At 35.3% G+C, this 27,996-nt stretch overlaps 1 protein-coding gene across 1 annotated transcript in view; it reads right to left on the reverse strand.

The window, feature by feature from the left end:
• The window catches only part of mid2 (midline 2), an 87,736-nt gene that overhangs the window by 21,659 nt on the left and 38,081 nt on the right, over positions 1–27,996 (reverse strand). The window contains 3 exon segments of the mRNA XM_042770329.1: positions 182–330; positions 4,028–4,135; positions 11,383–11,478. Of these exon segments, the coding sequence (XP_042626263.1) occupies positions 182–330; positions 4,028–4,135; positions 11,383–11,478 (353 nt within the window).

Raw genomic sequence — 27,996 nt, forward strand, 5'->3', positions numbered from 1 at the left:
CAAAGCTGCACAAATACAGTTAAATATTGAGTCTTGAAGGCATATTTTGTTTTATTTTGAATATAAGCCACAAGCAGCAGAACTGAAAGGAGGAGGCGGCACCAGGAAATGTGCAGAGTAGCTGAAAGTTGAATTCACGCTGGCAGAGGCAGTGACGGTGTGTGTGTGTGTGTGGTCTCACCTCTCTGCCACATTCCTGGCCGTCTGGAGGAAGCGGGCGTGGTCGTTCTCCTTCAGGCTGTGCTCAGCCTGTGTGATGAGGGCACTCGAGCGCTCCAGACACTGTCTGCAGTTCGCAATCTGCTGGGCCAGCTTCCTCAACTTCATCACCTAAACCCACACACATGCTTCTTACAATATATCCACATTCTTATGAGAGATAATGCATGGAGCTGTTATTACAACTTTCCAAGCTATCAATATGATAAATGTTTACGTTCCTCGAGATGTTATGAAAAATAATGGACCCTAATGGAGCATTTTATCAAAAACTCATTATCGCCTCTTGGCTCATCATCACAGCCAAAGAGCCCTTTGCTTTGTTTGCTTTTTGTTTAATTACAGCTAAGAAACAACAAAGTGACGGAACTGATTTTCAGTTAAGTTAAAAAAGACTTTTAAGGAATCATATAAATGCTGAATTAGCATGAACTGTTAAAGACTTTGCCTGGATGGAAAAACAAATGCATATTTCATTCTGTATTAAATGTCTGTAAAAAAAAGCCAAATCAATTACACAAAGTCTCAGAGACTTTAACAAGAAAAGAGTATGGCCTAATCCAGACGGCTGTGCAAAGAATCTAATTTAAAGCTGGAATAGCTAATTGTTTCATATTTCTCATTTCTTGTGTCTGGCTGGATAGCTTTTCAGATTTCCTTCTTGCATAAAAATCTATTTTCTGCATTCATATAGAATTTGATGTGATGTGTGGTCACAGGTGAGCTTGTTTCAGCTACTTTACAAGATCCCAAAATATGACTTATCCAGTTAGAATTGACTAGTTTAACTCTGTTGACCAAATCTTATACTTTTCTACTAAAGTAAGATTTTTTTAATGATTTTTGAAATAAGTCTCTTTTGTTTACCAATTATTCATTTATTTGAAATTGTTTGCTGCTCAAGAAACATTTCTTATTATTCTCAATGTTGAATACAGTTGTGCTCTTATACATAAACCTGATACATTTTTTTTTAGGATTCTTTGATGAATAGAAAGTTTAAAAGAACAGCATTAATTTGAAATATTTTTTCTTTTAACATTCTATTATTATTAAATATAAATTAATATTGAAGTAATACTTTCTTGCTAAATAAAAGTATTAATTTCTTTAAAAAAACTGAGGCCAAACTTTTTAGTGGCACTGTATATTTGGTTTGTGTCCATCGGGATTCATTACAAAAAGGAATTATTCAAATGAGATGATATGCATTTGATTTGCAAAGTATGTTATAATTCTATAGATTACACAAAAATAGGCATTACTTCATTCCATGCTTAAATATAAAACATACTGGTCTGAATTAACATAAAAAATAAAAGAATTTCCAGCAATCTTATATATACCGTTACCATAATATAAAACACTCATAGCATGAAATAAGATTTTGCTCATACCTGACCACAGATTTAATACGAATTGAGCTTTCCTTCAAATAACCCCATGTTTCATGTGCATACACATTATTTTTCTTTCGCGAGGGAATGACAGACATTAGCTATGCTTCCTCAATAAGCCAGTAAGTCGGTTAAGCAGGATCTAGCCTATGCCACAGTGTAATTCAATAGAGGAATGGAACGTCTGCCTGGAAGGAATGATTGGAAGCATTCAGATAAATCAAGAAACAAGAAGAGAAAAATGTTGCTCGGTGCTGAAGTGGATTGCATTACATCAAATCCCAATCTGACCCCATTTCTTAAAGACAGCTTCAAATGATTTGCTTTGATCAGATTGTGCACTGCCAAAAAGTTTCAGAATTTCAGGACGGCATTAAAGAATTTAGACTGCATCAGAAAAAAGAAAAGAAAAGAAAAGAAAATCATTCAAAAACAACCCAGTAACAAACCAGCCTGAACAGCCAAAGCCTCAGATCAAATCTTGCAGACACTTTGCGCCTGGGTTTATGATTCCAAAAGCCTCCTTAATGCTAGAGATACAGGCACTTTGTGCTGGAGCTGCATTACTGATGTTTGCAAAAGGCCAGACATAATCTCATGTTGCAGGCTGTGCATGTCGACTGTGGGCTGCCGTGTGAGAGTACATCACCGAAGGTCTTACGTAGACACTTCTGATGGACATTACTGCATTTGTCCGGATCTCTCACATCACATTACCCAAAAACAGAGAATCACAGGCCTGTCTCGCAGCTCAAATCCCCACTTAATAAGAGTGTGAGTTCAGGCTGTCAAAGTTAAAGTGCCTGTGCGCTGCACACTCACTCTCAAACACAAAACGCTACATACACACAGCACACAGATGAACTGGAGCAGAAAATCTGACTCTTCAGTTCTGGCAATGTTTGAAGAGTGTCAAAATATAAAACATGGAACAATATATGATCGTTCTGTGTAAAATCAACAGTCACTGGGGTGGTACCTTTACAAAAGGTACACTTTTGTACCTTTTAGGTACTAATATGTACACTTTAGGTGCTTATATGCATCTTTAAGGTACAAATATGGACTGTTTAGGTAGTAAGGTTTGCCTTACTGCCCCAGTGACAGCTTTTGTACCTTTTTTCTGAGAGTGTACTTTTGAACGTTAGTATAATAAAAATGAATAAAATTATTAAAAGTAATTATATATGAAATATTGGTTTATTTTATTATTATTGCCAGTACAGTACGTCTCTTAAGAGCTTTGAATTTAAGCTAAAACATCCCTTATTCACAATAAAATCACTATTACACACTTCACTAGTTGTTTAGTTTTGCTTTAAATTACAAGTGCAACACAAAACTAAAAAGCCCCCTTGTCTTTATAATGCAAAAGGACATTTCAACATTTCCATTTATTTTTATTTTGCACTGAAAGTGACTGTCTAGTCTTTATATCCTATCCCAGAGGAGAAGAGTGCTGTTCACTGTGCCTTGTTTGTGCTGCTGAAGATTATCAAGGCCTTGTTACTGTTACACAAGGGAAGCTTGTTAAGTGAAGCCACATGGCCAAGTCCGCATCAACCAGCCAAGCTTCCTGTCATACATTCAACAATCTTGTTCAAGCAATATCTCTACGCTTCACTGCACCCTCACCCGATGGCCACCACACTTTGGCCTGTGGACTATCTGATAGGATCTCCAAAGCCCTAAACATCCTCACAGCCACATTATAACTCATATGCACCAGCTTAACCTCAGCGTTCACACAGGACAGATTAAATAGAGGAGTTTTTAATTCACAAATGGAAAATATGCTGTGATTTTCCCAGCCTTTTCTCCATCTTGTCATCAGGCGACACATCACCAATCTCTCCGCACAGCGTAGGGTCCAACAGACCCTGACAGTCTCTCTCTTGCTATAACAGGGGTAGTGACATGATCTGAAAGATGTGTTAGAAATGCCAGCTCCGTATTTGTGCGCTATGTGACATACTGTCAAGAATCAAATTCAAAAAGCTTTCTCTAAGTGAGTGAAGGACTGAGCTCTGAAAAAACCTGTTTCTCTTCCATATGTGCGTCTTAAAGGAACAGTTCACCAAAAATGAAAGTCATTATTATGTTGTTCTAAACCTGTACAGACTTTGTTCTTCTGTAGAACACAAAATAAGACGTTAGGACAATTGTTTCAACATATTCATTGTATGGACAAAACACGTCACTCACACACATTTTCTTGGACGACATGAGGGTGAGTAAATGAAATTTCCATTTTTTAGGTAAAAATGAAAGAAGCTAAAAAGTTTTAACTTCCACCTTGATATTATACTCGGAACTTTAAAGAGTTTATAAACTGAAAAGCACATCGAAAACTTTCCTAAATGTGTCTCAAGTGCTTGATACGAGTCTGATTTAATAGAGAGAAACTGTACCTTGGACTCTTTGATCTTGACAGCAATGACCTGTTTCCTCTGGCGAATTATCTCCACCAATTCATCACACTCCTCTACCAGCTTGGCTTCATGCATGGCTGTGTTCACCTGCAGATAAGAGCAAAGAGTTTCATAAAAAAAATACAATGGCATTTAATCAGTCTGCTGGGATAACTAAGTTAGTCCAGCCTCTCTGCTTCAGTTCATGCAAAAGCCATGAGAATATCAACATCACGTCCTGTCTGGAGTGATGTGGACCAAATCATTACAGAAAGAAGAGATATTTTAGACTCTACTTCAATTCCTTCCTCAGATCATCCTTGTAATTAGACAAAGTTGTGATATCCCATCAAAGATTCCCGTACTGCTCTCTTAGGATCCTGCTTTAGCACTGTACTATCCGATCTTTGCAGAAAGCTTATTATTCAAGACAGATCCACTTAAGCTGTTAATCAAGCACGCACACACTCACACACACACACACATGCATTTAAATAAACAGAAAAATAAAACTAAACCAAAAACAAAACAGGTTCAGTCTCATTAAAAAAGCACAGAAGCCAAGGACAGCACAAACCCAACATTTTATTGAATTTCGGCTAAGCAACTTTTTTTGGTCAATCGTTATACACTCACACAGAAGAAACCCGATCAATACCAGACAAACCCTAAGGATTAAACCTTTTTTGGGAATGTCTATAAAATAAACAGTGAATGCAGATGTCTTTAGAATGGTCTATGATTGCTTTCAATGCAAAGTCATACTGACACTGTAAAAACTAATCTGTGAAATGTATGACAAAAAATTTGGTAGCTGTGGTTGCCAAAACCTTACTGGAAAAATATGGCAGCAACATTTTAAGTTTTAGAGATTGAATTTAAATTTACAGTAAAAAACAAACAAACAAATAAATAAATAAACCTGAAAACACTGTAAATGAGATGACTGTTTCACTTCCAAAAAGTTATGAAATATATTTAATAGTAATTTACTGTAAAATAACATGAAATTAGATCTATTTCAGTTTTTCATTCCATATAGAATGAGAAGTAGCATTTTCAGTTATTTACAGTTAAAACTACAACCATTTTATGGTGTAGGCATCATTATGTTAAGAAAAAATGCAAAAAATCCTACCACTACCCTAGAGAGTAGAATAAAAATGAGCCAGCAGACACATATGGTAAGTCTGAAGCAAAGCAAACTACCACCACACACCACCCTGGCACAGCGCACTAGCTCAGAGAACGACTACACATACTGACGACAACAACAATAAAAAAAAAAAAAAATAAAAAAAAAAAAAATAATTATAATAATTCATTACATTTATATAGTGCTTTTCTAGGCACTCAAAGCGCTTAACATTGTGAGGGGGAATCTCCTCATCAACCAGCAGTGTGCAGCATCCACCTGGATGATGCGACGGCAGCCATAGTGCGCCAGAACGCCCACCACACCCGAGCTTACTGCTGGACAGGAAACAGAGTGATGAAGCCCATCTGTAGATACGGGGATGGTTAGGAGGCAATGATGGTCAGAGGCCAATGGGCAAATTTGGCCAGGATCCCGCGGTCACCCCTCTACTCTTTTTGAAAGACGGGATTTTTAATGACCACAGAGCTTGTTGACAGTATAGTGTCCACGTCACTATACGCTAGGACCCACACAGACCACAGGGTGAGCACCTCTTGCTGGCCTCACTAACACCTCTTCCAGCAGCAACATAGTTTCCCAGGAGGTCTCCCATCCAGGTACTGACCAGGCTCAACCCTGCTTAGCTTCAGTGGGTAACCAAGATCTTGGGCTACAGGTTGAAATGGCTGCCAATATGATCTGTTACTTATCAGACCTCTTAACACATCATCCTTCCACCAGGGATTAAATACATTCCCGTAGCTTTTCTTGGGACTATAAAGGACTCTTCTGAGTATGAAATTAACGAGATACCACACCACACTACCGCGCCCAACCTGCACCCTACCGGCCTGCCATAAGTCAGCAAAGCCCCTGAAGGCTGACTCGCCTGGCATTTTGGCAGATTCATGCTGACACCTTTAAAGTGTTGTGCTGTGCACAGACGTTTTGTCTACGCATTTAGACTGTCTTGGATTGGATTAATGTTTATTGGACACTCAGAAAAGATCTACAACAATCCTGCGTCATTGTGGATTGGGATTCTGTACTGAAATAGAAAAAAATGAACAGGTGATTTAGTCTGCATTCCCTTACAAACACTAACGCTGAATCTTTAAAAGAGTTTAAAACAGATTTCATATAAAAACTTTATATCGTGGTAAAAGCTGGTAACTGAAATGTTAAGTAGTTGTTAAGAGGCAAAATCTAAGGTTGTAAAATAGTCTCAAAGGAGCAAGTTAGGGTATTCAAAACTACATTTACAATGCATAAAAATAATGCAATGTAGATGCAGTTTCCATATAGGCCACAAAATAAAATATACCAATGTAACTTAGTGCCTTTGCGACGCTGTGTGATGTAGGCCACATAATAAACTAGACTTGCAATTAAAAAAAAAAAACGAAAAATAAAAAAGTATCTAAAAAAAAAAAAAAACATTGAAGGATTATGATAGTTCAAAAAGTTATATATCCAAATATGGATAAAGAAATATAAAGATGATAAAATGGATTGTAATACAATACACTGAGGGATAAATAGATGTAAGATAAAGAAGAAAAAAAAAAAAATAAAATTTCAAAAAACAAAAAAAACAAAAATCTCATCTATGAATAATGAACATTCAACATCATCTGTTCATATGTATATATATATATATATATATATATATATATATATATATATATATATATATATATATATATATATATATATATATATATATATATATATATATATATATATATATATATTAGTGCTGTCAAAATTTAAGAAAAATACATTATATTAGTTTAAGTTTTTGTTTACATAATATGTGTGTGTGTACTGTGTATATTTATTATGTATATATAAATACACACACATGCATGTATAAATTTAAGAAAAATACATTATATTAGTATATTAAATAAATTTATATATAATATAAATTATATAAATATATACATTTAAATACATAGTATTTAAATATTTACAAAATATACACTGCATGAGTGTGTATTTATATACACATAATATATAAATTTTAAGTAAGAAAAAAAAAAACGTACATTTAATAAAAAAAAAAAACTCCAAAATGTTTGCACATACTTCAGCCATTTATTTTTCGGATTAAGCCCAGATGCTAGTGTGCGCTGCATGTAATGACTGCGACAAGACTCATTATTGACCAGACTCATCAGTTCCTGACCTTTATCTCACCAAACCACAACGCACTAAAAACAACTAATCCAAAATAAATGCAAATAAACAGAATTCTATATAAAGGTTGTTAATGAGCTCCAGCGGTTCACTTTGGGTACATAAACAATCTAAGTGCTGCTGAACAGATGCCACTGAGCAGAGGTCTGTTTTTGTGGCAGCTCTGATTACTGTGTATCTCACCCGTATGCTGACAGATGGGGCAGGTCTGAGTGCTCTAAGTACACGGATGTACAAGACGCTCCTATGGGGCCTGCCTCATTGCCGAAGAGTCCAAGTGGCCCTGTTAAAAATGTATGAGGGAGAGGCATATGCATCACAGCGTGGCGGCCCTCACCACACTGCACAGATGTCCACTCGGTGGAACAGTAACACAACAAAGCGGCCCTTTTCACCGCAGGGCTAATAACCCACAGCAGCCCAGAGAGAGAACCTGGAATGTCAAAGAAGGCAGTGATGTCCTCCAGGCTTCAAATCACCAAAGGTAAAAATGGAAATTCCCAACTGAAAGTGCAAAGTTCCCCAGACACCTTCGGTCCCCTGACAGCATCACTTGTGAGTTATTTATACATTGGTTCTCTCAGGACATTTCCTTCACTGTTCACTGTAATGGAATCCATCGAAAACCTTGCCATGGACACTATTTTTCACGTAATGCTTACAAAGACCCCTGTAAACATCTCTGCAGATGTTCCTCTGATGCTGCACGAATGCTGAAGGGTCTATTTGATGTGTGTTTTCATCTGAAAGATGTCATTTGTTAAGAGTTTGCATCTGCAATACATTGCATTCATTCATTGTTGAATGCTAGAATGATACTGCAGATGTTTCACAACAGAGCGTGTGAATCTGCTTTGAGACGTACAAAAAACATAAACAGACATAACCATCAAAAAAGAAAGTAATAAATACAATAAAATGCACTTGCTCAATTACAACACAATATTTAATACCCAAATATACTAAATATGAAAGAATGAAATAATAAATATGAATTTAAGTTTTACACAAGTTTTACCATCTCAGTGTTCTCCATGTGTTTGTGTCACACACTTACAACTGACAACCGTTTATGAAGCTGAATATGCTGCTTAACTTGATCGATCTACATTAAAAACCAGCCTAATCCAGCCTAACTCCTATTTATGGGCTGTCCTGAAAAATGACTGACAGGCAGAAATCACCTCAAAGTCTTCTGATTGGCTAAACTGGTAAAGTTACAGAACATTCATGTTCTAGTAACAACATCTGAGGCATAATGTTAAGTACAGTACCATAGAGAATATTTTTTTCCATTTAACAATGCAAGCAAGGCAAAAAAGGAATAAAAATAATCACAATAAAAGCATGGAATTAAACAGAATAAAATAAAATAAAATGTGCCATTACACTGAAGACAGAAAGTCATAGAAGTTAGAAGGTCTGGAATAACAGTTAATGTTTGCTTAAACTCCTAATTTTTAGCTCTAATCTCTTAATCAGAAATGTGAAAGGTGTATTTTTGTCTCATTTACTTAATCCATTCTATTACAAAATGTTTACAAGTTGAGCTGTAAAGTTATTTAAATCACCCGTTTTACAGGGATGACAGATCTGAACTTCTACTGACCCTGCAGCACATAAATGCACTTTATCATGATTACAAGTTTGAAAATCAAAATACTATAATTTAACTGGCTGCTTGAGGATCAAAACTGATGCACATTTCCTGTCCTTGCCAGCTTTATACGCACAGTGGAGGACCAAAGTTCACAGCTGAGGGATTTTGGGTCAAACCTTCAGCATTTAACCTCCAAGACATTTAATTTGCAGTGTCCCTGAAATCTGGCTTACTTATCATTATCACACCTCATTCATTTGGTCCTCAATAATTAACTGTGGCTTTCAAATAAACATGACACAGAGGGCCTGGTCATAAAGAAGATGTGCTTCTGATCATTAAGAAGAAAACGCCATGAAATGCAGTTAATACTTTATTTATTTCAGATAGGTTTAACCATTTTAAATCACATTGAGGGTGTTCAACTCAATATAATATACGTAGCTGGGGATTTACTGAGGAAAGCTGTTTTTAAATGCTTTAAAATGAATGGCCTCAACCACACTAACTCTCTCAGCTGAGGTGTGAGCTACATTCTTCAAGTACTCAAAGCAGCCGGTGGTATGCAGAAGTTTTTTATGTGCGGTTCAGCTGAGGTTAGAGACGTGCTACGCATGCAGCCCCCTCGGGGTTCAACAAGACTGATTCAGCTAATGAAGTAACAATGCCTTGTCACCTGCTTTCTTTTCTCAAACAGCAAGGACAACCATCCTGACAGAGTCATTAAAAAGGACGCTCGCATTTGAATTTCCCTTGTGCCTGATGCTCATCTTGAGTCATATTTGGAGTAACAACAACTCGCTCAGCCGATGTTCAAGGTGACATCATGCAAAGGCCTAAATATATCCCTGGTGCCTTGTTTGTCGTGCCTTTAATAAGCTCTGATTTAAAGATAAAAGGCTACTAACTGACTTTCAAAAGGACTGTTTACCATGTGTGCATAAATATGTCACATCCAAGCTGCGGCTGCAAATATATGAACAAGTAACATCATGGTGGTAACAATAATTAAAATGCCCACCAAGGCTGTATTTTTTTGCCCAGTAATATAGTAAATTCAGTAATATTGTAATGTATTATTACAATTTAAAATAACTGTTTTCCAATTTTAATATATTTTCAAATGCAATTAATTCCTGTGATGGCAAAGCTAAATTTTCAGCATCATTACTCCAGTCTTTAGTATCACATCTTTCAGAAATGATTCTAATATGCTGATTTGCTGCTCAAGAAACATTATTATTTTTAATAATATAGTAATATAATATAATCATTTTATTATTATTAATACTGAAAACAGTCGTGCTGTTAAATTTTGCGTGTGTAATAATAAATAATACTAAAAACAAAGTGTATATTTCTAAAATGTAATTATTTATTATATGTTATTTTATAACTGTATCAAACAAGGTCTTCATTCTTTGTAAAACAAAAACCATATATATATATATATATATATATATATATATATATATATATATATATATATATATATATATATATATACATAGTGAACTATACCAATATATATTACATATCATATATGTATATATGTATATATATATATAGATATACACACACACACACACAGTGCTAGTTACCAATCACATGTAATCTGGATTACATAATCAGGTTCCAAAAAAGATTACATGTATATACTGTATATATATAGATAGATAGATACTGATTGATATATGTAATATGTGTAAATCTTGTAGGGAAAAAGTTTGTGAAAGCTGTGAAAAACATCTTACTTAAATAACAAATGATGTGTTTTCAAGTCATTATTGTGCAAACCATGTAATCTTTCACAGAATTATAGGGAAAAAGCATGCAATTTAATAATTAGAACAAACCATACTGAATTTTAGAAAATTTCAGACACTCTCGAATGATTACAAATGTGACAATACTAATCCACATTAATGACATCACTGAGCATTCACTGCTGAACTTTCCCCATTTATAGACAATTTCTCTCACTGTGGACTGATGACTAATGTGTAGAGATATTTCTGCTTTAAGTCAACAATTCTCATTCAGACATCTCTTTTTATTCAAGGTATGTTTCACATCAGGCAATACGTCTAGTGAATAGGAATCTCAATTTTTATTTTACCCTGATCAGCACTTCCAATCTTGCTTCATTAATTAGATTCGACATAAGCTTTAGCTAAGATATTACCTCAGGGATTCACATACATTTTTCCACTTTTCATGTAAAAGTATCATTTTGTACCTTGTAGCAGCCTTGAACCTCTAACAAGCATTTGTAGCTCAAAAGGGCAACAAACCATTTGTCACTAAAAATAAAATGCAAACTAAATAATTTATGGAAAAGAATATATGAGGGAGTATGATGAGGATGGTGATTTGAAGGATGAAGGATATAATGATAAATTTGCCTGGACTCACCTCCACCTGTTGACAAATCTGGATGAGTTTGGCCATCTGGTTCTCCAGCTCACTGTTCCTCTTCACCAGATTGGTTAAGTTATTCTCCAAGGTTTGCTGTTGGAATGGCAGATACATGGCATTTAGACAGAATGAAATGAATCACTCTTTCTGTCTGAAACAGACAAGCTTTTCCATCAAGATATGAGATATACCATAAAAAACAACAACAACAAAAAAACATACTCAGCAAGGAGGCATTAAACTGATCAAAAGTAACAATATAGAATTTTTGGGGCACCAAATCAACATTTTGATTTCTGAAGGATCATGTGACACTGAAAATTGGAGTAACGGCATCACAATTACATTTAAAAATATACTGAAATAGAAAACATTTTTCAATTGTAATATATATTTTTTAATCATATTACTGCATCCTTGGTGAGTATAATCCTACCAACCACAAACTTTTGACTGGTAGTGTACAACTCAATTAGAATATATGAATTTTATGCCATTAAAATGATTAAAAACAACAGTGAACAGGTTTGGAACAACGTGAATATGAATAAATGACATAAATTAAATTTTTGGATGAACTATCCCTTTAATATATATTCACATCCACTTCCAAAATGCATTGCATAAAAGCAGGCTTCTACATTTAGAACGGAAAACTGTATCTCATAATACATCTGCTTTTAAGGGATTAAGGGCAGCAGATTCTTTTCCCCAATGCTTCTGATCTGTCTTTTTCACGAATTAAGGAAAAACACTGTGCGGATGATAATGTTAGTGTAGGTGCGCATGGATAAATGATACAGAGTCCACAGAGATCCCACAAAGACGGATTAGATTCAAAACAAGCAACTAACAGCAAATTAGTTCCACATCACAACCACTAATCGTCACTAACGAGAAACTGTGTGCGCTGGGCTGAGACTTTCACACTGGGGGGAGGGTGTCCTAATTCATGAGCTCTAGTGTACACTCTGTAGAAACAGGTTTGTAGCAATTAAAGTTTAATAAGAGGTTTGCGGTCAGAACTGGTGAGTTTGGGTCACTTTGAGACCGCTTGCATTTGTTTAGCTCATGAAAAAGGGAAGATGAGGGAAGATGTCCCATATCATAGACTAATGGAGTTTAACACTACGTGCAAAAGATTTATGAGGGAGTTGAATTTCATTGGTGTTGAATCACAATGGTGAGAGGCGGAGAACTGTGTAAATAGCACATGCTTCACTAAAACACAAGTTTGAGCGATAAAGAGGGAAATCGTAGCGACAACTCAAAGAGAGCCACCCCACCATGCTACATGAGCAGCTGTACGATGTGATGACCCGCACAGCGGGAGAAAGGAGAGAAAGACATGAACATGGTGCTGAGATGAACAGCTGATATTAATGACATGAGAAGAAACAAAAAAGAAGCCAGAGCGGACTGAAAAGCAGGAACGATGGGAACAACAAAATCGACAACATCGGCATACAAAAGCGAGAACAGAGCCTTTATGTTCTCTTGTTTTGTGTTGTTGGCTGTTCATGCATTATGTGATGCAGCCTGACCCTGTCCACCTGCACGTCCCGCACCCCCCGTCTATTCCCTGAAACGCTATCTTGCACACATCCAGTACATAGATTGTAAAAGGCAGCCAGTGACTCACCGCGACGCTTGTCTTTGATGCCTCCATAACCGCTTCAGAAACTCTGGCAGGGCTCACTTGAAAAGCCTATGAACACACACACATACACACAGCCTTACTGGTCTGGCCAAATGATGTACGGAAGTATTATTACCCCTGCTCTGTCCGACCACTGGTTTTCAGCCTCTCGCGTGCTTTATCTCTCCTGCTCTGCTGGGTAAATGGACTGGAAGCACCTCGGAGCAGGTGAGGGTGTCTATGTCAGACTGCTTATTCTCTGTGCGCTGATAGCTTGCTTTACTCGGGGGCTCGTTGCGTCAGGCAGTCGCAGAGGTGCTTGTTTGGTGTGTCAGCATTTTAAAATTCAAACTCACCCAGCAAGGACAGATGGGGGTCATTAATTAAAGACTGAACAGTCAAGGATGATTTATACATCAAAACCAAGTATCACCTCCCAGGAGATAGAAGACAAGCTGCCGGGGCTGAACGAGCTTGGAGCCCAAATGAGTGAGGGAGAGAGAGAGAGAGACAGAGTGACTGATAGTGAAAGGAAGGAAGGAAGGAAGGAAGGAAGGAAGGAAGGAAGGAAATGAAAGGAAGGACAGAAGGAAGAAAAGAATAAAAGAAACAAGTAAGGAAGGAAGGAAAAAAGTCAGAAATATAGAAAATAGTAAGGAAGGAAAGAAGGAATAAAAGAAATAAAAGAAAAAAAAAAAAAAAAAAAAAAAAAACAAAAAAAGAAAAAGAAAGAAAGGAAACAGAGAAAGGAAGTACAGAAGAAACAAAGAAAGAAAGAAAGAAAGAAAGAAAGAAAGAAGGAATGATCGAAGGAAGGAAAGAAGGAAAAAAGAAAAGGTAAGAATAACAGAAAATAACAAGAGGATATATGTAATTTAAAAAAGTAAGCAAGAAAGAAAACGGAAAAAAAAATCAAGGATGAAGGAAGGAAAGATGAAAGTAAATGAAAGAAAAACAAGGAAGGAGCGAAGGAAAAAATAAAAGTAAGAAATACAGAGAAAAGTAATAAAAAAGAAGGAAGGAAATATAAAAGTAAATGGAAGAAACAGAAAGAAAAAGGGAAGGAAGGAAAATGGGGAAGGAAAGACAGAAGTAAATGAAAGATGCAAAGAAGAAAAAAGGGAAGGAAGGACAGGAGGAGGACAGAAGGAAGAAGGACAGAAAGAATAAAAGAAAGAATCAAGGAAGGAAGCATAGGTGTAATTTAAAAAAAGGAAGCAAGAAAGAAAAAGGAAGGAAGGAAGGAAGGAAGGAATAGTGAAATGAGCATCTTAATTAAGGAAAAAGATAAAAGAAAGAAAGAAAGAAAGAAAGAAAGAAAGAAAGAAAGAACAAGAGAGGTAGAAGTAAGGAATGAGTGAATAATAACAGAAAATCAAGAATTGGCCAAAAAAAAATAAAGAGAAAAAAGGAAAGGAAAGGAAAGGAAAGGAAAGGAAAGAAAAGAGGGATGGTGAAAGAGAGAGCGCAAACACAAAACACCAAATACAAAGTGGGCTGAAAAAGTCTGAAGTACACACTCATTAAAGCAGACACTAAACTTCAAAGACAAAGACACAGCCATGCAAGAGGAAGAGCAGAGAGAGAGAGACTAAAGGGAGAGACAGAAGCACACATAAAAACTCTGCTCTAATATGTAACAAGCTCAGTGCTGCAGTACACAACTGACACTGTGACATGACTGACAGGAATAAAGCAATGAGTGAGAGTGAATGATACGAAGGACTGACTATCTAGGCTGTGTTGTGGGACAATTTACTGAAGCTGAATTATATCTGCTTATATTGGCAAATGATTCACCAAATGAATCAAACAGCTTGAATGAATCCAATGAATCAGACTTGGATGGAAAGCTCTAGTCCAAATGATTCACAGTTTGACTAGACCTTGTTATCAGATAAGAGATTATCCCAGATAAAGAGGGAAGGCTAGATGTACAAGATATTTGCTGAGTTGCTGTTTGATGCTCACACTGTAGGCGTTACACTCTTTAACAGGCGTGCGCCGCATCCATTAAGTTCTGGGTCAGAGCTACAACAACAACAAATCCTGAAAAAGAATTACATCCCGAGGCGAGAAAACAGACTTCAAAGTGGGTGTGTTTAATTATTCTGTGATCTTCTCCTCTTGTGTTTTTTCAAGGGAACACAATGCGGAAACACAGCAACCACGCTAACAACGGGCGGTTGAGTGCGTGCATGTGTCAGCAACCAGAGCCTGCTGGGAAATGTCGCTTGCACCAGATAATATTCCAAAGCAGCACTCTCCAGAGACTCGCAAACTCGGTCTAATAAGAAGCCACTGCTGTTCCTTACCAGCCTCCGCTCTTCTAATTAATTAGACAGTCATTTAATTCTGTCTACATTACCCTTGTTTGAGGCTTGTCTGGGGAGTGCCATTAAGCTTTTAACGCAGTGGAATACGCCCCCTTCTCTCCATCAAAAACAAAAAAATCAATCCCATAATGCCGTGTTTAAAGCTTTGGCCCTGTCAAACCATCTAGCATGCCTATACTTTTAATCCAAATGATTTACTGTTGGGGTTGGACAGCGCAGGTGTGTGCAGATGTGTGCAAACCTGGTGACCATCTACAAAAAAAGTCATGTTATGCTTGGGGATCAAATACACTCACTGAAATGCAAATCAATTTCTAACCCTTATATAATGTTTTTTTTTTTTTTTCTGGATTTTTTGGTTAGTATTCTGTCTCTATACATTAAAATAAACCATACCATAAAAATTACAGACCTTCATTTCTTTGTAAGTGGGTAAACTTACAAAATCAGCAGGGGATCAAATAAATATTTTCTTGACTGTATGAGTGTATGCATGTATACATGTGTGCGTGTATAAACAACAACAAAAAAAGCCTCCTGAATGAAAACTGTGCAACCCAGTATATTACATATACTTGCATATATGTAATATAGTTGAAGTTTGAAGTAAAAAGTGTTGGTTTATTTTTCTCTTTTTTTTCTAAATACAAATCTGAAAATTTTGTTCTTTTTTTTGTCTATTTAAATTCTGTTTACTAACTCTCCACACACCATTAATGGTCAAAAACTGTACTTTTTTGAAAGCCATTTGTTTTCTGAAATAAATGACACCTTGCACTTGAGAATAGCACATTGTTAGAATTTTACAGTCAAATAAACAAAATATGTGATAATGATTTTACCCTTGGGTCTTAAAGGGTTAACATCTCACAATTTTGCCTTTTTTCCCCCTCAGAATTAAAAAAAAAAAAAAAAAAAAACATCTCAATTCTGACTTTTTTCTTGGAATTCTGAGTTAACATCTTGTGATTTGGACTTCTTGGAATTCTGTGTTAACATCTCAATTCTGTCTTTTTTCTCAGAATTCTGAGCTAACATCTTGCAATTCTGACTTTTTTCCCCTCGGAATTCTGAGTAAACATCTCACAATTTTGACTTTTTTTTCTCTGGAATTCTAAGTTAACATCTTGCAATTCTGATTTTTTTCTCTTTATTCTTGGTTAACATCTCACATTTCTGACTTCTTTCCCAGAATTTTATCTTGCAACTGCAAGTTATCATGTTAGAATTGTGAGTTTACATCTCACAAGTCTGGCTTGTTTATATCTCTCAGTTCTACTTTTCTCAGTTGTGAGATATAAACTCAGAATTGTGAGATACTGTAAAAAGTCACAATTACCGTTCTTTCTTTCTTTTTGTTAAATTCTGTGGTGGAAATAAGCTTCCATACTTCCCTGACCTCACATTCTCTAATAAGACATTCCACTGGGAACAGATCATCAGCCTGAAGACCACAGACAGGAAGACATGAGACTCCACAGACTAACCGGCTTGAAGGTTAAAGGGATGAGTGTCAGAGGAATTTGCTTGCTCTCATGGGGAAGACCAATCCCTTGAGGGAAAATGTGCTTCATGCAAAACAACTTAAGAGGAATGTGTTCGAGTTAATTACACCCACTGAGGACATTAAATGGAAAGGAATTGCTCAGTTAGACAATAATTAATTTTAATCAAAAGCAGAGCTTCTTTGAGAAGAGACGCCTCCGCTTGTCAGAGTCTGAGGGAACAGGGACACTTCAGCTTCTACCAGCAGACATTAGAGAGGTTAGTTAATCATATTTTATTCGACATAAACAAAATCAAGGCTGTGCAGAATTAAAGAATATTCATTAAATGTCAAAAAAAAAAAAAAAAAAAAAAAAAAAAACATGAACAATGAGGCCAGTTTTCTTTACTGTGTTTGCTGTATATATTTCCTATTGACAATTTAGGTGGAAAATACTAAATGTATCAACTTCCCTTTTAAAAAAATAAAATAAAATAAAATACAGCTATAATGAAATTTCCACCAAAAATTGTCCCAAATAATGTTTTTTTTCTTTTTAAAATTGACTGTACTTATTTTACAATATTACATAATTGTGTTTCCTAAATTGTGTGCATTTTTGTATATGTGTATTCTTTAATTGTGTGCATTTATGTATTTTTGTGTGGAACATAATTTAGGGTGTGGTTGAAATGAAGAAAAAGAAAAGACAAACTTCTCCTGTGATACATGTCTACACTGTAGGATAATATCATTAGACAAATGAAATAAGTGACTGAGAGTGTGAAAGTGTCTTTTAGGATGCAAAACGTTGCTGAGAAAGTATTCTGCAATGGCAGATTACATAATTTAAACTTTGCATTGTTCAGACACAAAAAGCTGGATAAGGCTGGAATACACTATACAACTTTTGCCCAGATTTATGCTCAGATTTGCAGTCTGGAAGAGACTGTGATAACTGCTGAAGGCCAGAGCCAGCCTGCAGATTTTGGGTGGAATGAATTGATAATTTTAAAAAAAATTGTATAGTGTATGATGGGCACAGACTCAGATTTTTTTAGCTTCAGAGTCAGACTATGAATCCACCAGTTAACATTAAACATGTTTGTTATTTTGATCTTATTTTAGAACACACTGTTTTCATTTGTCACAATTTATTTTTGTGTTTGGAAATACTTTAATGTCTTATAGTGTGTGATCCTCAGTTGCATAGTGCTTGATGTCTAGTTTTTATCTGTAACCATTTAAAATCAGCAAATATAAGTTGCCTAGTATTTAAAAAAACCAAATGCATAATGTGTTCCAGCCTTTACTCTAGATGTAATTTATTTTTAAAAAAATTAGGTAAAGTGCGTTTACCTACAACAACAGGTTTTTTTATGCATATAACTTGCCAGAAAACTGCCAGAAAGAGGCTAACAGCTTTTTTAATAGAGCCATTATCTCCTCTTACTGCATGCCTGGAAGGCTAATATTGGCATCTGCTTGAAAGAGGAACATGGAGGTCACAGCTAATGGCCGATGTGGAGCAGGAGCGAACTCTGGGTCATCACAGTAGAGGTCACAGCGTAAAAAAAAGACATGCAAAGCTGATGAAACTACATGAAAACAATGCACGGCAGAGGCTGTTAAACAAAAAGCCTAAGCCCTTGAGAAGCACGGATGCAAAATGGAGCTTGTGGTTATTTATAGCTGCAAAACTTCTGAGACTCTTTTGGAAAGATACTGTCTCCTCCATTTGACTTTGAGCCCTACCCGAACCCAACCCTGCACGCTCCCTGTAATCATAAGCCCGAAGACAACTTTCAGCATGACATCCGTCTTTGACAGGCAGCCTAACAAACAGTTTATTCAGAAAATTAATTTGCAGAAACAAGCCTTGGCTCATCTGCCAATGAGTTAAGTGCTATCAATTTGGACAAGCATGGGAACGCTAAAGAGTGACTCACGTGGCATGTCTGCTAAATGGCTTTACATTTCATTTGTGTAACACAATTAACTGCTGTAGATTTTCCTGGGATCTGAATGACATGGTGATTCACTTTCTCTGGAACGCCATGCTCGCTAGTGACGAATCGAGCGGTTTGATTGGCCTTGGGGTTCAGGCTTGTCCCATTCTTCAGTTTGAAATATCACATGCGTCCTGAAGCCCAAAACATTTGGCTGTGGATTGGTAAAGCGTACACAAGTGTGCACAGGTGCACGACTTATATCACCACCCAGGAATGCTGTACACAGCCTCCAGACTCTCATTAGACTGTGAAAAGTGGTGTTATGAAGTCAAGGTGAAAGAGGGTGGGTACAGAGCAGAGGTGGAGAAAAAAAGACAGCACTGTTGTGTATTCGACCCCATAAATTGTGCCTGTGCTCGGGGAACAAAAACAAATCTACAATTGGTGCTATTGTGAGTTTTGTTGTTTTAGTCGACGGCGTACACCCTGGAGATATCATGCATGCCGTAAATCATTTGACGGGGCCTCGAATGAACTAAATGAATTGTTCTCATTTAAGTTCTCATTGAAACTCACATCAATTCAAGACTGTTCCTTCTTTTCTTTCAGGCTAATTCAGCTAATGTTAGATAACACTTCCTGCTATTATGTCTTTCAAGTCTGAGGTAAAAGGTTTGAGTGCTCCTCAACTCACAGAGAGTTATGTTTTCTGGCATATCAGTCATATATATTCACTCTTTCCCTCTCTTGAAACAGCAAAGCATTCACTAACCACCAGCAAATCAGTTTATACGAGCTGATATAGTGCAGTTTCTTGAATATTTCCATTCATTGTTATTCTATGCAGAACAAAACATGCCTCCTTTCTATGTAAATCTGGCTCAGTACAGTTTCACGCCATATTCGTACAAAAAACATTGAAATTCAGCCAGTACGTTTCTGAATGATGGCTGTGGGAAGCTTTGAAACTTGTTCAGTTCAGGCAAGTTTGAGTTTGTCATTTATTACTCTTTTGAACATGAACTGGTTGATGTTAATTCGTCTTTTTTCTGACACTTCCCATAATCCATCTTGGAGACCTTCATGTTTGTAAGTTTTGCGGAGTAGGACCTGCCAAGGGAAAAGACTCAAAACAAACGTGTCCTTCTCAATTGGAAATCCATAAATCCATAGATAAGCTAATACCCGGATAAATAACTCAAACACAAAGCAAGAGAAAACATCTTTAGACAGAACACATGGGGAGGCATGTGCAGGGACTTGCCATTTGAAACCTTCAATTGTGGATGAAGGGTGAGTCATGCTGTCGCCCTGCATCAAGAGACCTTCTGTCCTCATCTTCTACATTTGTCCATCTCTCTTGCTGTCCTGTGACCGCTGAGAAAGAGCAAGGATGCCAACGGCTAAGACTGGGTCAAATGTTGGCAAACTGAACAGCACCATTTTTACAGTGGATACAACTGTATTGAAATCCCTTATATTTCTTCTATGTCTTCTCATACTTTATACAATTTATTTGCATAGCATTAAGACTCAACTTAAACATTTTGGGGTCAATTCCTAGCTAATTTTGGTGTTTATTTATTATTATTTTTTGTGTTTTTATAAGCTTTATGACTTCATAAACTTCATATTATTTAGGCAATAAGCTTTACAAATTACTAAGCAATATAGTGGTTACAATATTTAAAATAAAGTGCTAAAATAATAATATTTATTTTTTAAAAAATAAAAAAATAAATAAAAAAATAAATAAATAAATAAATAAATAAATAAATAAATAAATAAATAAATAAATAAATAAATATTACTTGGTGACTACAAGGCTTATTTCTATTAACTAAACCACAATTACGTCAAGAAAAATTCATAAATAAATGTACTTCTTTTAGTCCCATTAATATACATCAAATAATATACATACAATAAAAAAAATCAATATACATAATATATAAATAATATTTAGATCCTACAATTCTTATTTCTCAGAAACTGTAAATTGACTCAAAAAGGGGAGATTTATAAATACATTGGCTTCTTTCAATCTTTCTAATAAACAAAAATCTCAAATATACATTAAAAATAATTAACATTCAATAAAAAAATTATATTTACATATCACAATGCTTATTTCTCAGTCAAAAAAAACCCCCATAAATTGAATTGAAATTGAAAAAAAAAGAAACCTGAACATTTATAAATCAGAGTACTATTTCAATCAATAAATTATATATAAAATACTATACTATACTATATTATTATAGTGCAAATAATACAAATAATATATATATAAATAATTTATATATATATATATATATATATATATACACACATATATATATATATATATATATATATATATACACACCATACATACAACCACACAAAACTGTGATATACTATATGAGCACTTTTTTTCTGATTTTTGACACTGAACATCTGCCAGTGATGATATCACACAATAAATTATGAAAAAATTAATCATGATTGTTCTTTATCACACAACATCTTGCAAGAATTTCACAAAATGCCAATTTAGTCTTCAAATTGCATCCTTACCAATTACATTCTTAATATGAAAAAAAAAAAAAAAAAACTTCCAAAATTACCACAGTAAATCAAGACAGCTCTGTGCATGACCATCCATATATCTACATCTGCTTCTGGCAGTCTGTTTGCTGCTGCCGCCCACAAGGAAAAAACACACAATTTCAAAAGGCACAATAGCAGATGAATAAAGCAAACACAAAAAATTGCACTGACATCTCCTGATTCATCACAGCAATCCTGACAAAAAGACTTCTGAGGCAGCCGCCTCTAACACACTAAAGCTCTGTCCTCAGCAACACTATAATCTTTAGCTGGACTGGAAGGTGACTTGAAATTCAGCCGCTCATTGCTGTTGTGAGCTGTACTCAGTGGCTTGTAGAATAAAGAACGACTTCACACACACAGACAAAACTTCTCTGGAGTGTAAACATGTTTTCAAAGGCAGATAAAAAGGAGTGTTGATGCCAAGAGTGACAAGTGCTGCTTTCTTTAAGGGTTCACAGCAAAGACACGGCCTAGTTCTCAAACCACATGAGACCGAGATGGGCATTTGAGATGCACAACAGGGACGACTGTAGTCTCACAGCAGCAACAGACACAGAAACTACTGTATCACCGCTCCAAACTACAGTTCTCAGTATCTAATTGGCTACATAAGAGTGAAAAATTCCTTTGATGGGCCTTTGAAACACTCTGGATGGTAGTCCCTGAACCACACAGCACTTTGAGATATTCTGTCAGAACTGTGTGATCTAGGTTTTAAAAACGCAAGCGAGCTATAATGACGACAGATGCTGAGTCGTGAAAGCCTCTGCAGAACATCCAAACCAATAGATGTTTGTCTGTTATAAATACTACTGAGAAATGCTTGAGCCAGACGAGGCACTAACTGCAGCAATCTTGTAGGATGACTTCAAGAAAACTATACGAACCATGGCTCTGTTGTGCCTTTATAACATTGCATCAAATCAAGATGTGAAGTGTTGTTGATTATGGGTAATAAAAACCATTTTCACAAGTCTTGAAAGGACTGTTTTTTTTATATTATTCATATACTATTAAGCTTTTTTGTATATAATCTTTAAACATTTATTTTTATCTTTTCAGTTTCCATAACTGTTTCTATGTGTGCTTTCATAATTTGTATTTGTTTTGGTTTTCTATTTAGCTTTAGTTTATTTTTAGTTCAGTTTAGTAATTCAACTTAAACTTATAGTTAATTTCAAATGCAATATTTCATTATGTGTTTTGTAATTAAGTTTAAAGGAATCATTCACCCAAAAATGAAACTTCTGTCATCGTTTACTCACTCTTAAATCTATATGCATTTCTTTCTCCTTCTTCATTATTATTATTATTTCCATACCATGGAAGTCAACCATCATCCGTTTGGTTACCAATATTCTTCAAAATATCCTCATTTATGTTCAGCAGAAAAAAAGAAACTCATGCAGTTAAGAAAAAACTTGAGAGTGAGTAAATGATGACAAAATAGAAATTTTCCAGTAAACTATCACTGTTTGTTTTGGTGAAGTTTCACATGCAATATTTATATTTCATTTTATTTCATAACAAAAACTATTTCTGATAATTTTAGCTTTGATTAACAATTACAACACTGTTTGAAAGTTCCACTTTGTAATGTAGGAAATTCCTGTACCAAATTATTTGCTAAAACAAATAAGAATTATTAAATTATTTTAAATAAATGATTATTTGAATCTGTACTGCACTGGCAGCTCATTGGACTCTTGTTACGTTTAGTACGATTAAGCAGAGACCTGCATTGCTTCGGTGAAGAAAATGGCTATTAGTTATAACAACTTAAAATTTGGTGAGATAACAAATATCCACTTAATTACACTTCACTGAAGTTAACTAAACATAATTTTAAACATAGTCAAGAAATGGCATATTTTTTAGAAACCCATTACTTATTCTAATGTTGAATTTTAAGTTTTGATTACTAATCGCAGCAATAATTTTTTACAGTGTAGACGAAGTGTTGCTCAAAGTAAATAATGGGCTGCAATTTGCAAAATGTATGGCAGTGAACATTTAACAACTAATGGTACAAAACAGAAAAATTAATTCAACATGCAAATGGAACTTACATCTTGTCTACGAAGCAGTGCAGCAAAACTGGATTGCTCTCATTATAATCAATGAAGCTGTCTACAGCAAGTGTGAGACGTTGCTCACATGTAGTGTAACAAGAAAGACAGCAAGAGCAAACATCTATCAGAGCTGCTCTGCTGGAGGAGGAAGAAGGCTATGTGAAACAAGCTAGCAACGTCTTTGCGTCAAGATATCACTCCAGTCCAGTACAGCTACCCCTTTCATTTTATGGTCTAAGACAAACTGAAACATTTTTCAAAATATCTTCTTTTGTTTTGGTTTGGAATGAGAGAAACACTGCGTCAAACAGACATCTTTGGTGGTTGTTTTCAGTGTCTCCCCATATTTTTTAGAATCTCAAAAGCAGCGTTTTTAAGAGGATCTGTCAAGTTAAATAACAGCTCAACTTTTGACATATAGCACAGAGGATCAATGTCAGCTTTAAATCAATGGACCAATCAGGTGAATCTCGGGATGTGATGAGCGACTCAAGTGCATTCAGTGTGAAGCAACGGGAGTTAATGTACCTCTAAACCAGTGGTGTAGTCCTAACGAAAAATGTGGTTTACTATTACCCAGTCGCCCCCCAACCCCCTGTCCCACCACCACCACCACCACCACAAAAAAACAAACCAAAAAAAAAAATAAAAAAACTTTTTATTTTTGTTGGTTTATTAGTAATTTAAATAGTAATTTAGTAATATCAATACAGTGCACTCTAAATTTGATCAACAGATTATTTTACAAGTAGTCTACAGCATGACTTCCAGGTTGTTCCAGCCCATCTGTCGATGCATTATTACAGTTCTTTATAATTTCAACATGTTTCTTTGGAATTATATTCATTGTGAAAAGTGCTTTAGAGATATATCTTAATTTAATGTTTTTTTTTTATCTCAATGTTCATCTTAATTTGATGTTTTATGTTTTATTTTATGCTTTTATTCACTGATTGTAATATTTAGGAAGGGAATTATACTTCCTGCAAGTGGATTTTGCAGCATGTAGGCAGGGCTGGACTGGGGTTCAAATTCAGCACTGGACATATCCAGTCCACGAGTTCCCCCATGAATGTTCTGCTGGGTTATAGGGCCTTCAATTGGAGTAAATAAATGAATAAATAAAACAGGACAGAAACAAATAATGATAGATATTACTGAAATTCAAAGCACATGCATTTTGGCAGATAGAAATGCACGTGACGCTAAAGCAATGATACTGAACTATAATCATAAAAACAACAAAGCATACTTCTAAATTACACCCAAACATTAAAAACCAATGCAAAATCACTTCAGTATATTTCAACCAAACATCAAAAGTCAAACACAAAAGAAGATATTTTGTAGAATGTTACCAAACCATTTTGCTTATACCTTTGATTACTACTGTATGGACAAAAATGTCTTGAATTTCTCAAATTATCTTATTTTTTATGTTCCACAGTAAAAAGAAATTCACACAGATTTGGAATGACATGGTGTTGAGTATTTTCGTTTTTGGGCGAACTATCCTTTTAAGAACTTTATTATTTGTAAATAATACACACCTAAATTATAAAAGACACTGATATTCATATTTAATCAGCCTCTTACAGAATTAACATTTTACTTCTGTTAAAATTAATTAGAACTAAACATCTAAAGAGAGAAGATCTTGTTTATATGTAATTAGTAGGCCTATTAGTAAGATGGTGGTCACTAGAAGTAAAACCATGGTAAATTACTATGGTGCTGAATTGACAAACCTATGTAGGCCTGTTGGCATTTTCCAGTTACCTCTTCATGCAGTTTACATTATCGTGGCTGTTTTCAGCCAGCATCACTACAGAACCTTTAATGTTCTCATATATCACACGACACAACTATAACAATTATTCTATGTCACATCTGAATGGATGAAGCGACTTGCGATGTTTATCACTTTACACTGTGGTGCAAACGCAGCGCTGTGCGGATGCATTGCGTAGTGCCGTTTCACACTTTTTGCAGTATTTTTTGCACTTTTTGCAGTTTGGTGTAATTAAAAACAGTGCCTAATGTGGAGGAGGTCTCCCTCGACATTTCCCTCGATCCAGAAATGTCCCGGTGCTTTTTTTGCATTGAGTTCTCTCACTACAGCGGACACGCGCACTCAGTAGATGATGGGCGGGGAAAGGTAGAATGACAGAAGTGATAATGCGCCAATTACAACAAAGAAACATGAGTTTCACACAACTGTATGGTACACCATTTAAGGGGAAACTATAGCCTACATGATAATAGATTACGGACTTGCGAAGCTACAAAACAAGTGGGTATAACGAGGGTATACGCAAATATTGATGCTTAGAAGTCTTAATACGCAAATGGCCCGGGAAAAAAAAAGTAAGCATACGGCGTATACTTGCGTATGGCCCCGACTACACCACTGCTCTAAACATGTCTTTGGTTCAATTCCACTATGCTCTCTCTCTCGCTGCTTTTAACGCAAGAGCACATTCTGGACGGCCCCTCGGAGGGTACCTTACATAAGTATTTGTTTATGACAACGCTCTTACAAACAATACCCTTTTTCAGACCGGATTAGTTTTGTATGAAGAGGTGAGGTGGGGTAATATAATATTTACTAGACTTTCTCCATTATTTTAATCCAATCTGAATTGGGCATGTCAGTAATTTTTCTGACTTCGTAAAGATTGTAAATTCCCATGACTTTTATTTTGAAAAAGATGCTGAATGAACAGATTACATTTGATTTATGATAAATAATTTTAAATAAATTTTAAACTGCTCTTTAATGCATAGTACCATTTATTACTTATTTGGAAAATGCAGAAATGTTTTCAGTTTATTTATAGCCTTTTGCATCTAATTTTACAGGATAGAGCATGAGACGTAGTGCAGACTGGACTCAAACCCACATTCCCAATAACACAAAATCACAAACGATTCAATACACACAAAATATTAAACTACCCACAATACAATGAAAACAAACAAAGCACAAAATTTCATCATTTTTAAAAGGAGACAAGGGGAGTTACAAGTGATTGTACATTGTTCAAAGGCTGTTGTCTGCTTCATTCTTTGAACATTTTTTTCAAAAGAAAAAAAAGAGAATCAGAGACTAGGACAATGTGCATTGTGCAAATTGTCAGCCTTTTTTAATGTGCACTGCAGGATTATAGATTCAATAATGCAAGCAAGACCCGTATTTTACTGAATATTCAATACCAAATATATAGTTATGCTTCATGTTACGCATTTTATGCATACAAAATGAAATAGCTAAATGAGTGAGAGCAATGCATATAAGTACACAAACCCATTTTAGTGATTTCAACAAAGATCACTTATCTTGTACAAACTGACGTAAACATTACATATGTCCAGAAACAATTACTTTATGAACATATGTCCTAAAAACTAATCCTGTCCTAATACGGTTTAAGAAATTTTTTTATTTGGGATTACAATCCAATGACATTTTCATAAAACAACATACTAATCTTTGTATATCCTGCAAACAGTTGCTTAAGACATTATGAAATTGTGTGTGTGTGTATGTGTGTGTGTATATATATAATATATATATATATATATATATATATATATATATATATTATATATATATATATAACCAAATATATATATATATATATATAAATAACTTTATCTATATACATTCTTAAGCAACTGTTTGATCTAAATTTATAACCAAGTACTGTTAAAATCATTTTCTCCAATAAGGAAGCTTTCATATTAATAAATCACAGCTATGGTGGTTAGCATTTGGTCGGGGGTAAATACAAAATCCCATTTATAATTGACTTGTGCTGAAAATTTCACCATTCACCTTGCTTTTCCTTACTGATAGGCAAAGGATTTTTGGATCACATTTTGATGCAGAATGCATAATTACATAGACAGCGCAAACTATTTTTACCTCCTCTGGTTCTAATCTTCTAGAATAATTAGCATGCATGGCACGAGGCTTAAAGCTCGAGTCAAGATAAACAGACTGTATGATGGGAAATAAGCTCACTGCTGGGATTCTCCTGTGTGTGGCAGCATGGCAGATTTGTTGGACCCCGGGCTCTTTGACTCTTGCACTACGGAAAGCTGACTGGTGACATTTTTAACAGTCCATTAAAGATGGCTCTGGGAATAAAGCATGCATGAGGTGTCTGCTCTTTAAAGTGGGTTGAATAGGCAAAGAAAAAATCTCAGAAAACCTGAGAATGAAAATTCAGTCTGGGACCCACAATATATCTAATTTTCCACACTCTTTCAAAAGCATGAAATGAGTAAGACTTGAGAGCCAGGCATGCTCCAAGGACTAAAAGTGCTAACTTAATATTTCCTCACTGAAGATAGAAAGTCTTATTTAAATTTACTCACAGAAGTCCATTGCATAAAGAATGGGATATTTAATCACATATCAAAAATTGAATAGCCCCTTCTGTCTGCTTATATTCATAGTATAAACAACAGGAGTGTAAAAATAAATAAATAAATAAATAAATAAATAAAGTGGATGGCTCATCCT

The sequence above is a fragment of the Cyprinus carpio genome, chromosome A14, assembly GCF_018340385.1.
Source record: "Cyprinus carpio isolate SPL01 chromosome A14, ASM1834038v1, whole genome shotgun sequence".
Classification (NCBI taxonomy): domain Eukaryota; kingdom Metazoa; phylum Chordata; class Actinopteri; order Cypriniformes; family Cyprinidae; genus Cyprinus; species Cyprinus carpio.